At 44.4% G+C, this 16262-nt stretch overlaps 1 protein-coding gene across 1 annotated transcript in view; it reads left to right on the top strand.

Moving 5' to 3' along the window:
* The window catches only part of MYO15B (myosin XVB), a 121880-nt gene that overhangs the window by 78022 nt on the left and 27596 nt on the right, over positions 1–16262 (top strand). Inside the window, exons 25-33 of the mRNA XM_060253031.1 lie at positions 445–563; positions 1719–1778; positions 1988–2063; positions 4803–4921; positions 7061–7179; positions 10337–10478; positions 10611–10722; positions 12133–12293; positions 15789–15913. Of these exons, the coding sequence (XP_060109014.1) occupies positions 445–563; positions 1719–1778; positions 1988–2063; positions 4803–4921; positions 7061–7179; positions 10337–10478; positions 10611–10722; positions 12133–12293; positions 15789–15913 (1033 nt within the window). The remainder of the gene's footprint in view (positions 1–444; positions 564–1718; positions 1779–1987; positions 2064–4802; positions 4922–7060; positions 7180–10336; positions 10479–10610; positions 10723–12132; positions 12294–15788; positions 15914–16262) is intronic.

Here is a 16262-nt window from a genome sequence, read left to right on the forward strand (position 1 = left end):
CGCATTTGGTTGAGTATTAAACAGGGTTGTATTTGGTTGAGTATTGAAGCAAATGCTCTCCCATTGAGTCATGACCTGCTCTGTACAGAAAACTACTGTTTAACTCTGTCAGGTGCTTTTGTGTGATCAGACTTCTCCAGTGGAGCATGATTTAGTTAGTTGATCTGGCTATTTCTTGTTTCTGTTAAACATCTGTGACTTATTTCTAGTAAATAAATGCTTGCCCCTTAGGCAGTTGTCTTTGTTTTATAAAGTTTCTTCTCCGCCTAGAGGCCTTGTGGGTAGGGTGGGTTCTAAATCTAAGCCAACAAAAACCATAACATCATAAAAATCCTTACAGGCATCTTCAGTAGGGTTAGGTGACTATCTCTGGGGAAAACTTCACGGTGGTTAATAGGCAAAATACCACAAATTCCTTTTGATTTCCCTTTTGTCACATTTTAGGCTCCAGTTTGACAGCAATGGAAGAAAATGCCAGTTCCAAAACCCAGCTCTTCAATCTTGCAGCTAGTGTCTGTTTCTCCTATGCCCACCCTACTTGGAAACTGTTCCTGCGTAAAGAAGTACGTCAAGGTGTCTTGCATCCCAGCATTGCTTTTGTGGCAGGGACTGTTTGGTAGGATTGGTACACTCAGTTTTCCTATACGGGCCTGTTCTGAAAGCTAAAACACGACTTTGCTTTCCGGGCAAATCAGGAAAACTGGAAGTTTAGTTCCATCTCCGTTGCTGGCTTACGGATCTGCTTGAGCAACTTCAATGCATTTCCTCATTTTATAAAACACAAGCGAGTAAAAAGTCGCGATGGGCCTGCTACAGTATCTACAACCTCTCTTGACCTCATCAAGTGGGCAGGGTTGGGGAGAGGTCAGTTTGGGGAAATGGACCCATAGTATAGTAGAAGTGAGAATGACTTCTTGTTAGGTGTGGCAATGCCGAGGTAAATATTAATTCAACTATAATGTAATTGCATCAAATATATGTCTCTGTGGTGAGATGAACAGCAAGGGAAGAATCAGCTTGCTTACTTGTTGTGTCAAGCCAGTGTCTGTCCATTAGTCGCCTGTGAGAGTCACCCACAACTGTGCCCCTGAAAAGCTTTCCTGCAAGCACTAGATCACCGGTTTGTATGAAGGTCATGCATTGTTTGTCTCGAATGCAATTTTGTTATCTGGAGTTCCTTGACACCGCACCTCACAAAGGATATTATAGCATTGGAGAAAGTCCAGAAAAATGATTAAAGGGCTGGAACACTTTCCCTATGAAGAAAGGTTGAAACGCTTGGGGCTCTTTAGCTTGGAGAAACATCGACTGCGGGGTGACATGATAGAGGTTTACAAGATAATGCATGGGATGGAGAAAGTAGAGAAAGTGGTACTTTTCTCCCTTTCTCACAATACAAGAACTCACAATACAAGGGCATTCAATGAAACTGCTGAGCAGACAGGTTAAAACGGATAAAAGGAAGTACTTCTTCACCCAAAGGGTGATTAACATGTGGAATTCACTGCCACAGGAGGTGGTGGCGGCCACAAGCATGACCACCTTCAAGAAGGGTTTAGATAAAAATATGGAGCAGAGGTCCATCAGTGGCTATTAGCCACAGTGTGTGTATATATGTATATATATATATAAATTTTTGCCACTGTGTGACACAGTGTGTTGGACTGGATGGGCCATTGGCCTGATCCAACATGGCTTCTCTTATGTTCTTATGACAGGTTTTTTACCCGAAGGAGAACTTCAGTCACCCTTATTGCCTGAATCTGTTATGTGATCAGGTAAATCCATGTGTTACTCTTTTGCCTTTTCTTCCATTAGTTTTTACACAAAGGGTTTTCTTTTCTTTTCCTCCTTCCTTGTGATGTTTGTTGCTTTGCCTGTTTCGAGTTATGTACCTACTTTTTCTTTGAAGCACCTGGCTTCAGAGTTTGCCCTTGACCTTTTCTGAGGCAACCAAGTCTAATAAAAGCCAAACTTCTTTGTTCAGATCATAAGAGATACTTACTCAGAGTCATGCATTCGGATCTCCAGAGAAGAGCGGCACAAGATGAAACATATGTTAAGTAAGCAATCTCCTTGTATTCTACCTACTCCAGTCTCTGTCTCGAATATCTCCAGGGGTGCACAACTTCTGTTGGGAACTGAAGAGCTATTTGCACCTATCACAAGTTGTGCATTAAGAATGGGGAGCATGCTGTGTATCTAGTAGACTTCTGCATTCATTCAGCACAAAGTAAACACACCACAACCTGCAAAACATTCTTGGGCTTTTCAGGTGTGATTAATGGGATTTTAGAATTCTCTCTGCATTCCTGCAGACTTATGTTTGCTACCTCCAAAATAATTCCCACTGGTCTTTTTGTGGTTCTGGCCAAGAAATAATAAGGAATCCTTGCAGTAACTTGGGAAAATAATTCCTCCCTTACTTTTAATGTCTAAATCATCCTTTAGCGTCCACCTCAGATCCAAGGGAGTGGGAAAGGGGGAGAGTATGCGTGCAAAACTCTTCAAGTGTAAGATACCGCTGCTTTTTCATCTGTGCTCCACTACATCCTTTGCCCAGGTCCAAGTATGCATACTTTTTTTACTAATTAGACACTACCACACAAAAAGTGCAGACTTACATATCTGAGCAAAATGCAGCTCTTGCTGGCAGGATTTATGTGTATCAGATGCGTGTGTATTCATGTTAATATGTTTTTGTTTCAAACATGATTGCAGAATTTGTGATGCCTATGTTTGATTCTGTTTACTATGGGCATTGCAGGTTCAACAGCATCTCCTAACAGAATGAAAGCAGCTCAGCTGCATGGGGGAGAGGATGTCTCTTAGCGGTAAACACTGAGGGCCAAAATAGACATTATACTTGTCACATGTTGGAACAGGAGTGCCTGACCTAACTTGTAGTCAAACATCAGAATGAGAACTATCCTTAAAAATCTTTTAAAATTTCTTCACCTCCCCACATAGCTCCAAATGCTAGGAGGGGGAAGGGAAGGTTTCATGCTTCCATCTAGTGCCTTTTTCTCAAGTGGAAAAAGCAGGGGCGAAGCTGTTTGCCCTTTCCTCTGGCTGCACATGCCTTTCATGACCCCTATTGAGCTGGCTCTGGATTCAGAAGCTTGGGCGGAGGAGTCTGGGGAGCCAGAACTGGTCTGGGGAAGAGACCCCAGCATGGGAGGAGATTTCGAATCTCCCTCCTTCCTTCCTTCCTTCCTTCCTTCCTTCCTTCCTTCCTTCCTTCCTTCCTTCCTTCCTTCCTTCCTTCCTTCCTTCCTTCCTTCCTTCCTTCCTTCCCTCCTTCCTTCCTTCCTTCCCACCCACCCTCCCACCTTCCTTCCTTCCCACCCACCCTCCCACCTTCCTTCCTTCCTTCCTTCCCTCCCACCCTCCTTCCCACCCTCCTTCCCACCCTCCTTCCCTCCCTCCCTTCCTTCCTTCCTTCCTTCCTTCCTTCCTTCCTTCCTTCCTTCCTTCCTTCCTTCCTTCCTTCCTTCCTTCCTTCCTTCCTTCCTTCCTTCCCTCCCTCCCTCCCTCCCTCCCTCCCTCCCTCCCTCCCTTCCTCCCTCCCTCCCTCCCTCCCTCCCTCCCTCCCTTCCTTCCTTCCTTCCTTCCTTCCTTCCTTCCTTCCTTCCTTCTTTCCTTCCTTCCTTCCTTCCTTCCTTCCTTATAATTTTTGTAATTATTTTTATAATTTTTATTTCTAGACCACCCTCCTTAAACTATTAGGACTCAGGGCAGTGTGCAGCATCTCGTAAAATACATTCAAACCAAATTTAAAGACATTGGACAATAAAAATATTAAAACAGTTCAAAATTCATTCCAGATGGCACCTAGAATAGGCCGGCTTAAATGCTCATCCCAGTGGGAAAGGAAAGAAGGAGCCAGACTGGTTAAAAATCATTGCTGTCCTCAACTGTAAGCCCAGTGGAACAGCTCTGCCTTCAAGCCCGTGAAACTGCATTAGAAGCCACAGAACATGGACGTCATTTGGCAGAGAGTTCTACCAGGTTGGAGCCAGCGCTGAAAAGCCCTGGCTCTGGTTGAGGACAGTCAGATGTTTTGCGGGCCAGGGATCACCAGGGATCTTGCTCCCAAGAAACCTGCAGTTGACACTTCTTTACCAGAAATTCCATCTGTCCACCCCCAGATCCTGGGGCAACTAAGTACCAGCCTAGGACACAGCTGATGAGCCCACCAGGATCTTCCTTTATCCACCAGGAGCTGCAGAGGAGTGGGCTCATACTGAGGTAGCTGAGAGGAGACACAGTACCAAGTTAGCAGATCTGTGTGCCAGCTGTGGAAATGGACTAGACTTAGTTCTCTACAAGAGTCTAACCCAATTTAGACCTCACCCCAAGAGTTCCAGAAACTTCCTCCACAACATTTAGGGCTGCTCTTCCTCAGTCTATTTAGGAAGGAAGGGAACACTGCTGGATCAACTGGTTCATAAGGTCACAATCGTTGTTTACCAGACCAAGCTCCAGAACTTGCCAAGTGGTAGTTTGTGGGTAAGTCCTGATTCTCAAGGAAGCTGATGGACAAAGAAGCCAGTGGAAGGGGCATAATGCTCCCACCAGCAACTGTTTTCACTGTTGAAAATGAAGGGAAGCATGAAGTCCCTCCTTTCCCCTCTCAGCAGTGTTTGCTGCCATGTAGAGTTTATAAAGTTTAGTCCCTGCTCAAACTACAAGTCAGGGTGGGCACCTGTGTCCCAGCACAAGTCAAATTAACATGTTTTTTGGCCGTAAGCCTCATCCTGTCTCTGCTGCTGAAACATCTTCTTTTGCATTCTTGGCAGTGGAGTTCCAGGTGGGAATGAATGCCAGTTCCATTCCAGAAGAAGGCATGAAGAAGAGGATTGTAGTAGCTGCTCGTGATAACTGGGCCAATTATTTCTCTCGTCTTTTCCCGGTGAAGGTAAGTCAGACTGCCTGTTTTTTTGGGGAGAGTGCACGTGCTTGTTAGTGGTTTGTCCAATTTTGTCCCCTACTATTATTTCATTACTGAGGTTTGGCAGCTAATAATAATAATAATAATAATAATAAATTTTATTTATATCCCGCCCTCCCTGCCGAGGCAGGCTCAGGGCGGCTAACAAGACATGGTGTGTACCATGATTATTATACAATTCATATGATAAAATACAGTTAATAAATACAGTTAAAACATTAGGGTTTGTAGAATCTTTCGGGATCAAGTGCCGTGTTCTACTGGAGAAATCTTTGATAACAGTTAAAACAGTTACATAAAATTTTAAAAACCACAATAAATTAGAGGCGCTACATTCAGTGAGATATATATCCAGATGGCTAGATGTCACTTTCAGGGTTCCTTATAAGCTTGTTGAAAGAGGGTAGTTTTGCAAGCCCTGTGGAACTGGTTAAAGTCCCGCAGGGCTCGCACTTCCTCCGGTAGCTGATTCCACCAGTGGGGAGCCATTATTGAGAAGGCCTGCTCCCTCGTTACTTTCAGTTTGGCCTCCTTTGGTCCAGGGATTTTTAGGAGACTTTGGGAGCTGGATCTCAGTGCTCTCTGGGGAACATATGGAGAGAGGCAGTCCCTAAGGTAGGCAGGTCCTCGGCCATATAGGGCTTTAAAGGTAATAACCAGCACCTTGTAGCGAACTCGGAATACAATTGGAAGCCAGTGTAGCTCCCTCAGCCCAGGCCGCACGTGTTCCCACCGAGGTAGTCCCACTAGCAGCCTGGCCGCCGCATTCTTCACTAGCTGCAATTTCTGAGTTCGGCACAAGGGCAGCCCCATGTAGAGGGCATTACAGTAGTCTAATCTCGAGGTGACCGTTGCATGGATCACTGTTGCTAGGTCGCTACGTTCTAGGAAGGGGGCCAGCTGCCTCGCCCTTCTAAGATGGAAGAAGGCGGATTTAGCAGTGGCTGCTATCTGTGCCTCCATTGTCAGGGAGGGCTCCAGTAGCACTCCCAGGCTCTTGACCAGGCTACTTAAGCATCAAGGAAATGTATCCTTTGCTTGGAAAACTGGTGTTGGGTAGTATTGGCTGTAAGCTGGAAGTTCCTTCCGTCTAAGACTCTTTCCTCCAACCACTTGAAGAAAAGCCACTTTCATTGGAGGAATGCTCTTAGGCTGAAAAAGGAATCAGACTTTGCTCAGTGGAGTGGTGTGATATAGGCCACTGTCATTAAGGCTGACCTAACAAGTCTTAAAGCCAAACTGCATACTCAGAATAATGACATGGTACAGCCTTATTGGGACTGTACCACTAAAGGATGCCAACCTCCAGGTGGGGCCTGGAAATATTCTAGAATTACAATGAATCTCTGGACTACATAGCTTATGACATATTTATTTATACAATTTATTCCACTTCTCCTAGAGAAAATGGCTTCTTTGGAAGATAGAGGCTCCTCCCCTCCCTGAAGCTCACCCTTCCAGGCTTCCCCCTTGAATCTCCAGCTATTTCTGAACCAGAGTTGTCAACCCTCGTTCCACTTCAAACTGTGATTAGGGATTTCCTCGCTAAGTGCTCCTCCACGTGAACAAAATTCCCTCCAGTTATAAACTACTGCATGAGGGTGTATGATTGTGGCCTAGGCCTTTCCCTAACAAATAGGTTGTCAGGCCCAATGGAAATGTAGCGCTGAATGAACATGGCAGACATACCTATGTGACCACCTTAACATTTAACTCACAGATGCTATTTGTGCCAGGTTAGCATGGTGTAGCTGCCCAGTCCTGGTATGTATAGCAACTGAGGGATATCCTGTCTGTGCAATAAAAAATTGAGACACTGGAAGGTGGAACATAACATTTTGTTCCTTACCTTCCTGGAGTGTCCCTATTTCAATCAGGCCCTGTTCTTTCAAGGCATCCCACTTTTGTTGCCCTGAGCCTGGTTTCTCCCGGGTTCTCTCCCTTCTCCTTCTATTCCTGCTCTAAAAAAAAGACACAGCACAGGGGCAGCTGCTCCAAAGATGCCTCTTCTTCCAAAGATATTCCTTCCACCTCAGCTCCTCTCATACATGAGCCATAGGCAGAGTCTGGTCATCAGCCATTTTGAGTTTTCTTTTCTCTTGACAGGGAGAAAATGGGAGTGATGTCCAAATTCTGGGTGTTTCTCACAGGGGACTGCGGCTGTTGAAGAGGGCAAAAGCAGCCAATTGCAGTCCTGAGCACCTGAAAATCATTTGCAGCTACAGGTAAGAGGCAAAAAAAAAAAAAAAAAATGCAGTCCCAAAGGGTATGGCACTGCTTTCTGACTGCAGCAGAGGAGCTGCTGCTTCAATGGCAGCAGACGACGACATCACCTCAGTATTGTCTATAACTGTGATCCTTACTGTGTGCTATAAGGACACCATGGCTTCTGCTGATGTATTTCCTGGCTTCCACTTACCGTACTTCTTCCCCAAAGCAAAGAGCTTTCCTCCACTTCATTGTAGGAGGTTCTTCAGAAGAGCTGAGGAGGGATCTCTTTTCTGTCTGCAAGGAACACTCATCGGAGGACACTTGGCTTGGAACTATCTAACCTCTTTCAATAACAACGTTTTAGTTTTGCAATATATTGAAAAAAACATTCTACTATCAGAATAGGGTTGCCAATCCCCAGGTGGGGGCAGGGGATCCCCCAGTTTGGAGGCCCTCCCCCCGCTTCAGGGTTGTCAGAAAGCAGGGGGGAGGGGAGGGAAATGTTCGCTAGGAACTCTGTTATTCCCTATGGAGATTTATTCCCATAGAAAATCATGGAGAATTGATCCGTGGGTATCTGGGGCTCTGGGGGGGCTGTTTTTTGGGGTAGAGGCACCAATTTTTCTGTATAGCATTTAGTGCCTCTCCCCAAAATACCCCCCATGTTTCAAAAAGATTGGACCAGGGGGTCCAATTCTACGAGCCCCAAAAGAAGGTGCCCCTATCCATTATTTCCTATGGAAGGAAGGAATTGAAAAGGTGTGCCATCCCTTTAAATGTGATGGCCAGAACTCCCTTTGGAGTTCAGTTATGCTTGTCACAGCTTTGATCTTGGCTCCACCCCCAAAGTCTCCTGGCTCCACCCCCAAAGTACCCAGATATTTCTTGAATTGGACTTGGCAACCCTATATCAGAATCTAAATATAGTTCATCAATACAGTACACATTTTCCCACGCATCCCACCCTCCAAATTGTGACCTCTGCCGGTATACAAAACAAATTAAAAACCTTTTAAAAGTAAAAATTCCCATATATAGAATCTTAACTAAGAGTTATCACTCACTTAGCTTTATCTTAACTCCAATATAACTACTATTCTTAGTCCTTTACTTAATACTTTCTACTTAATCATCAATATTACGCATTTAATCAGATAGCCATCATCTACTCTCCTTTGCACTTTAAAAATTCAATTGTTGCTTGTTAAACATTAAACATGGAGTTCGTAGTCATTAAATCATCACTAAAAATTATTCAAATCTTGATCTTATCTTAACTCACATGGACTTACTCTATGGACTCAGCTACTTATGTTTCGTTGCTAAAACAATACTCAGTAATCACAGTCCTTTTTTCTCTTTTAAAGTTCGGTTAGGGACTATCTGACATCTTGAGGAACTTTCCAGTATCTTGTAGTTGGATCCAGCATGCATGGCAGTTGTTTTGTTGTGGTGCCTATTTATTTATTTATTCTTGCTGTCTCATGGCAACCTGGTAGGGTTTTCAATGTGAGAGGTGTTCAGAGGTGGTTTGTCATTGCCCACTTCCATGTCATATTTCTGGTATTCCTTGGAGGCCTCCCATCCAAATACTAGACAGGGCTTCAGTGGGTTGACGAGATTGGGCTAGCTTGGGCTATCCAAGTCAGGGACACTGTGGTGCCAACTACCTGTTCTCAACATTCCAAAAATGCCCATAGGTTCAGCAAGTCTGAGGATGCCTAGTCTATACCATTCCCAATCCCTAATGGTGTATAGTCTTAAAATGTGTCCAGGCAGACTGGTTGCTTGTTGGAGTTCTATGAAGAAAACCTGTGCTGAGGTGACCTGAGATTTCATGGCAAGTTCCCTACTAGTCATGTGCTGCTGTTTATGGCTATAGTGGAACATCTGTCTTCTCTTGTTTGTGTTTCAGTTCAGTTTCCGCATTGTTCTAGTAGCTTGTAAGCCTGGGGACAAGGTCTGTTTAATGTTTTTAGTGCGTGTGCTGCACCTATATCTTTGAGGCTTTAGAACACTGTTGCTGATGTTAATAGTAACAATAGTATCATAACAATTATCTCCAGGGCTTGTGTTCTGGAAAAAGAGATGCCAGAACTCTCAAGAGAGCCAGTTTGGTGTAGTGGTTAAGTGTGCGGACTCTTATCTGGGAGAACCGGGTTTGATTCTCCACTCCTCCACTTGCACCTGCTAGGATGGCCTTGGGTCAGCCATAGCTCTGGCAGAGGTTGTCCTTGAAAGGGCAGCTGCTGGGAGAGCCCTCTCCAGCCCCACCCACCTCACAGGGTGTCTGTTGTGGTAGAGGAAGGGAAAGGAGATTGTGAGCTGCTCTGAGACTCTTCGGAGTGGAGGGCGGGATATAAATCCAATATCTTCTTATCTGGGAGAACCGGTTTTGATTCCCCACTCCTCCACTTGTACCTGCTAGCATGGCCTTGGGTCAGCCATAGCTCTGGCAGAGGTTGTCCTTGAAAGGGCAGCTGCTGTGAGAGCCCTCTCCAGCCCCACCCACCTCACAGGGTGTCTGTTGTGGGGGAGGAAGGGAAAGGAGATTGTGAGCCGCTCTGAGACTCTTCGGAGTAGAGGGCGGGATAGAAATCCAATATCTTCTTCTTCTTCTTCTTCTATCTTCTTCAAGAGGGAAATGAAGGAGAAACACACGGGTGCCCCCATGAGCTTTTAAACATTTTGAGGATTTTGTTTCCATGAAGAGGTTCTGGAACTCTGTTCCACCGTGTTTCCCCAGAAAAAAAAAAAAAGACCTGATTATCTCTCAGTCAGTTCATCTCATCATTAGATACAAAGGTGGGCCAAGTGCAGTTGTACCCATTCCAGTGGAATGACTCAGTGAATATGCTCAGAGGTTGACTTGGAGTCAGAAGAATCTCCTTGCTAGCCAGACCTTGTGTACTAGAAGTCTATATTTATTTATTGTTTCTGTTTGGTTTTCTCCTTCAGCTTGGCTCAATTGCTTGAGTCAGCTGAAGCTGTTTGCTCTGCCACCCCTTTTTCTGGTAGTGGCACATTATGTGCAGGTTTGTATTGCTGGATCTGCTTGGGATTAATGGGTGCATTATTATGTTTTGGGGGCAAATGGTGGATAAACATGGCTTCTTGGTCCCTGCCATCTGTATGATTCTGTACATCCTTGCATTCCATGGTTTTTTTCAGTTATGCTGAAGTGCTTTCCTTGGAGCTGATTGGCCGGAGCATCATACAGTTTTCTCTGAAGAGCGAGCAGCTCATTCTTCACTCTCCAAAGGCCCGGCAAATTAAGGCCATGGTGGATCTCTTCCTCCATGAATTGAAACAGGTGAGCATTGTCAAAGTGGGTTCTTCCCCCTGCCTTTGGGCAAAGTAAAAAGCAGGACGGGGACCAATCACCACTATTCGAATAATTACAACTCTCTTATAATGCTCTTCTTCCCTCCCCAATCATCAAAAGGACTCCAACTTTGTCATTGTTCTGCGTAGCAACATGACAGATGACAAGAGCCTCTTAAACGTCAAGAATGGTGATTTCATCCGTCTGCTGCCCATGGACGGACTGGAGCCAGGTAATAGGGTCTAGCAGTAACCTAGGACCTGGCTACATTCAGGGAATACACGATTTGAGGTGAACAGTGAGATGACTGAGGGATCACAAGTACATTCCATTCAGATGTGTAGTCTTTCTCTCAGAGCCGGCCCGACTAAAAGGCACTAATGGATGTTTATCTCTCCCTTGTTCCCCTTCTCAAAGCAGTCCTTTCTGACGTTGGGAGCATTGATTCTCAGGATTACAGGACCTGTGGGGACTAACAGGCACACAGGGTGAGGGCAGGGTGTTCTGAGAAGGGGATGAAGTCATCTTAACCTCCCTTTTCTGTGTCACTGTAGCAATACTGATGGAAGAGGTAGAAAAGATAATTCTCCTCCTCCTTGGTGCAGCCTCCCAACTAGGCTTCCCAAATCCCCTTGGGTGGGGGACCCCCGATTTGGAGCCTCCTCCCCCCGCTCGCCCAAAATCCAGAAAGCGGGAGAATGGCGGCCCTTCCCACGCAGCCTAGATCCCAGCAGCTTCTCCTCTCCCCTTCCCACCGATCCCCAATGCTTCTCCTCTTCCCTTCCCTTCTCACCTTGGATCGCAGCAGCTTCTCCTTGCCCCTCCCCTTCCCACCCAGCTCCATCGCAGCAGCCGGAGCTTTCCCAGGCTGCTTCCTGCCCCGCCCCAAAGGACCATGTGCCTTTGCACCTCCGGAGGTGGTGAAAGGCTTCAACTTTCTGTGCCTGTGTCTTTGTTGCTGTGAAGAAGCTGGCTGGTGAGTAGAGAGGCCAATCCCCTACATCAGATTTGCGAGAAGGGTGTGTGTGTGTGTGGAGGAGAGGGAAATGTCTTCATTATTCCCTAAGTGGAGATCATTTCTCATAGGGTATAATGGGGAATTGATCTGGAGGTTTCAGGGGCTCTGGGGGAGCTATTTTTTGAGGTAGAGGCACCAAATTTTCAGTATAGTATCTAGTGCCTCTCCCCAAAGTACCCCCCAAGTTTCAAAACGATTGGACCAGGGGGTCCAATTCTATGAGCCCCAAAAGAAGGTGCCCCTATCCTTCATTATTTCCTATGGAAGGAAGACATTTTAAAAAGTGTGCTGTCCCTTTAAATGTGATGGCCAGAACTCTCTTGGAGTTCAGTTATGCTTGTCACACCCTTGTTCCTGGCTCTGCCCCCAATGTCTCCTGGCTCCACCCCCAAAGTCTCCTAGCTCCACCCCCAAAGTCCCCAGATATTTCTTGAATTGGACTTGGCAACCCTACTCCCAACTAGGGTAGTTAGTAGTCTCCATGGGTCTCTTGCAACTCTAAGAACCAATTTTCACACACACAAAAACCACCTATGGGGGGCAGGCTCTGCAATCCTTTGGTCCATGGATGCTGGATCCAGCCCAGCGTTTTTACATGAATTTCTGCTTCTTCTCTCCCCCAAGGGTGGCAGTTTGGTTCCACTGGTGGTCGCTCTGGCCTCTTCCCTTCCAACTTGGTTCAGCGTGTGGCGGCTCCTGATTACCTCAGCCTTCATCTGAACAGACAGGAAAAGATCAAGAACTGCACAAAGAGAGACTCACAGGAGAAAGTCTTTAGCAAGAAGGTGAGGCAGTCTGGGGCAGATACAGATGGATTATTGAATCATTCTAATGGAAAACTATCTGATAAGTAGAAGGGCCTGTGGAACTGACACAATTGCTTGGACACAGGAGGGCTGCAAATGGATTCAACAGTGACAGTAAGAGGCCTACGGGAATTAAACTTTTTTTTTTCTTAAGGAGAGAGTCTTTTTTCCCCCTTTCTCCACATTCTGCCCCCTCCCACCGTTGGTTGTTTCTTACACTAACGAAGTAGCACATAGTCAATTCAGGGCAATACAGGGGGGAATCAGAACGGCAATTGAGATTTCAATAAAATATCAGTTATTTCAGTGTGTGCAGAACATCATTCACCATAATTATTATAGATTGCAGATCTATAATAATTATAGATTATAGAAGAAAATAATATTAGTAGCAAATGTCTGTAGTTTTTTCAAGAATTGGTTGTACAAAATCTTTAAACCTGTGTTGCAGAGTGTGGCCATTTTGCTATTTTTAGAGCTTTACTACTCTTAAAAATGGGATTCATAAAATGCTGTTGACAGGTCCCAATATAAATTCATTTCTCCATTTCAGCTGTATGACAGGTTTTCGTAATAACATTGTTCCATTGTTTGATTGTGCAAATTTTCTGTGTCTACCATCTATGACCTTTGCTGCCATCAATAAATCTAAATCTAAATCACTTCTCTTTTATATTCGTATTTGGAAGCATACCCAATAAAGTTTGTTTGAGATCCTTCTGGAGCCGATGTGAGATTATTGGACCTGGGGCTTGGTTGCAGGGCATCTCATCAGTCACCTTGTTGAAGCTGAGCATGTCTGGCTCTGTCTGGAAAGATGGCCTCCTAGATGGTCACCTTGAGTTCTAGCATGGAAGAAAGGCAGAATCTAAATGTAATACCTTAAATAATGAAAGAAAATATTTAGTCATCTTGAAGTTTCAGGCAAAATCACTACATGTTCAAAATCTGTGTTCTTCCTGGCATATTACGAGTAACAAAGCACATTTGATTTATATGATCTATTTGTTTTGGAGACCAAGAAACCATGTATAAGTGATTTTCAGCTGAGGTTTCTCAATACTGAGGCATAATGGGAAAAAAAAAGTCAAGTTACAAAAGTCAGTCTCTATTCTTTTGCCTTCATATCTGATGTAAGAACATAAGAGAAGCCATATAGGATCAGGCCAATGGCGCATCCAGTCGAACACTCTGTGTCACACAGTGGCCAAAAAAATATTTATATACACACACAGACACACATATATATATATACACACTGTGGCTAATAGCCACTGATGGACCTCTGCTCCATATTTTTATCTAACCCCCTCTTGAAGCTGGCTATGCTTGTAGCTGCCACCACCTCCTGTGGCAGTGAATTCCACATGTTAATCACCCTTTGAGTGAAGAACTCTGCTATTAAGTTCTATTTCCCTGTTGGTCAATTCTTGTAAAGTAATACATATCCAAGATATAATCTCTTGGGTTTCTATTCACGGATACCATTTGCATTTTAGATAATTCTCTCCCTATCCTATTTCGAAAGTTTAAGTATGATCTAACTGAGATATACTTAAAAATGGGGTCTATACTTCACCTTCTTCTAAACCAGGGGTGGCCAAGAGTAGCTCTCGAGATGTTTTTTTGCCTACAACTCCCATCAGCCCCAGCCAGCATGGTCAATGGCTGGGGCTGGTGGGAGTTGTAGGCAAAAAACATCTGGAAAGCTACCGTTGGCCACCCCTGTTCTAAACGGCAACTTCATTATCCTGCTATTTACCTCAAATGCTCTAACATCCCAGTGATCTCCATTTTGTAAATGTCCATCAAATGTAATCTGTTAGAGTCATTGGGTTGGATCTTATCAGCTTTTCCTCTGGTGAAAAAGGGAGGAGGCATGTCTCCTTCGATAAGGGATAGACATGTACCGACTGTTGAAGTAAAGTTCATCACGAATTTGGCTGGTTTGTGGTTCATGAAGCGATGTTCACAAATTGAAGAACCACCATGAACTTCCATTCATTTTGGTACGGTTTGTGGTGGTTTGTGAAGAGGTAAACAAAGCTGCAGGAGCAGAAAGCAGGAGTTTCCAAACACTGTTGCTCACCTGTTTGGAAACTTCTGTTTTCTGCTCCTCACAGCTTTTTGCGGGGAGCAGAAAGTAGGATTTAAATGCCTCAGAGCCATTCTTTGGAAACCCCTGCTCTCTGCTCCTCACAAAAAGCTACAGAAAGCAGGGATTTAAATGTTAAATGGTTCATGAAACCCTATGAATTGGGTCAGTTCATGAACCAACCTCCGAGTTCATATGGGTTCATGGTTCAGCCACAAACCATGAACTGAACCACAAAAATACAGTTCGTGCCCATCTCTACCTTTGACCACCAAAAGGGCTATGCTGGAGATCATGGGAATTGCATAGACAAAAGTAATGTGGGACAAGGACTGTAGTAAGACTGGGAGTTAGATGTGAGTGAAAAAGCTGGCTGGATGCCATCCATTATGTGTGCTATGGATTTTCAGATTACCCCTTAACCAAGTCCAAGTTTTTATAAACTTGTGTGCTATTATCTGATCTTGCAACACTTCCCATCTCTTCCTCTTATCTATCATATGTGGTCTTCTGAAAGCAGCTGCCATTCTGCTTCAAGTTGAAACACACATTTGTTTAATCCAGTCTCATATTTGATACTGCTAAATTGTTTCTTTTTATGTGAAGATGAGAAGCTAGAGACAAAAACAGAGGTGCTGATGTCCATGAATCTCCATCCATCTGTAAAAGGCAAACTATATATGTATGGAAACCTGATTTCCATGACAACTGCATGGGAGGGGAGGAGGGATTTAGCCCTTCAATTTTCCCTTGGTTTCATTAATCAAAACCAGACTTCCAATACTGTTATTAGCATTTCAAAATGGGACAAAAACCTACATATTTTTCTTTACAATGCTAATAACAGCATAATCTAGCAATATTAGCGGGGTTAAAAATCCTCTCTCCTTCCTAAACAACCCTGATGCAGCCTGGGGGTTCGCCATCACTGCAATAGATGGAATCTAGGCATAGGCCTGAAAACAAAAGAAGCAATTGATCTGGCAAATGGTTACATTTATGGCTCTGAAGGTGTCAACAAATGCTAATTTCAGGGAGACATGATCTGCAGCTGGAATTGGGAATCTCACTAACTAATTGTACTAACCCAGAGCTAAAACACCAGACCACATTAGTTTGCATTGGAAACACACAGAAAAGCTCAATAAAGGGCTCTACTCAGTGTTCTGTAGAAAGGATGAAGGTGGGCAGAGGGGGGAGGGAAGCCAAGGCTTGGGGTGGGGGCCTATAAAAAATGCTCGGAGGCCATTCCCCCTCTGGCTCCCGGAGTGCTATGGCATTGCATGCCATCCAACCAGAGGGAACAATGGTAATAATGGACTATGTGTAGTTTACCTGAGGTAACATTTTCTCTGGGATTTATTTGCCTGCTTCTTTAGAACTCTACCCCCAGCCTGAAGTCAGACATTTCTGGCACAACTACTTACAGTGTTTCCTCTTCCGACATCTGCCACTACACTATGGTAGAGTTTGCCATGGTACACTTCCGGGAAGCCCAGTCAAAGTGAGTAATATACAACAGAGATTCATTTTCTGGTATCTGTGAATTATAATAATAATAAATTTTATTTATATCCCGCCCTCCCCGCCTCGGCAGGCTCAGGGCGGCTAACAACATTTCTTAAAAACATACAGTAATAAATAAAACCTTTAAATTTAACAATATAAAACAATATAAAACATTAAATTTAACAATATTAAAAACCAGTCAATACAATTAGATAGTTTGGTCTGACAGTGCTGGTGGTGTTTGATGCTAGTTCTGCCAGTTTGTTCTCTCTGTTGCAACCATCACGTGCAAAGGCTATAGCCATGTGACACCCTTAATACTAATAGATACTGCACCACGTGGA

This window comes from Heteronotia binoei, chromosome 13, assembly GCF_032191835.1.
Source record: "Heteronotia binoei isolate CCM8104 ecotype False Entrance Well chromosome 13, APGP_CSIRO_Hbin_v1, whole genome shotgun sequence".
Lineage (NCBI taxonomy): Eukaryota > Metazoa > Chordata > Lepidosauria > Squamata > Gekkonidae > Heteronotia > Heteronotia binoei.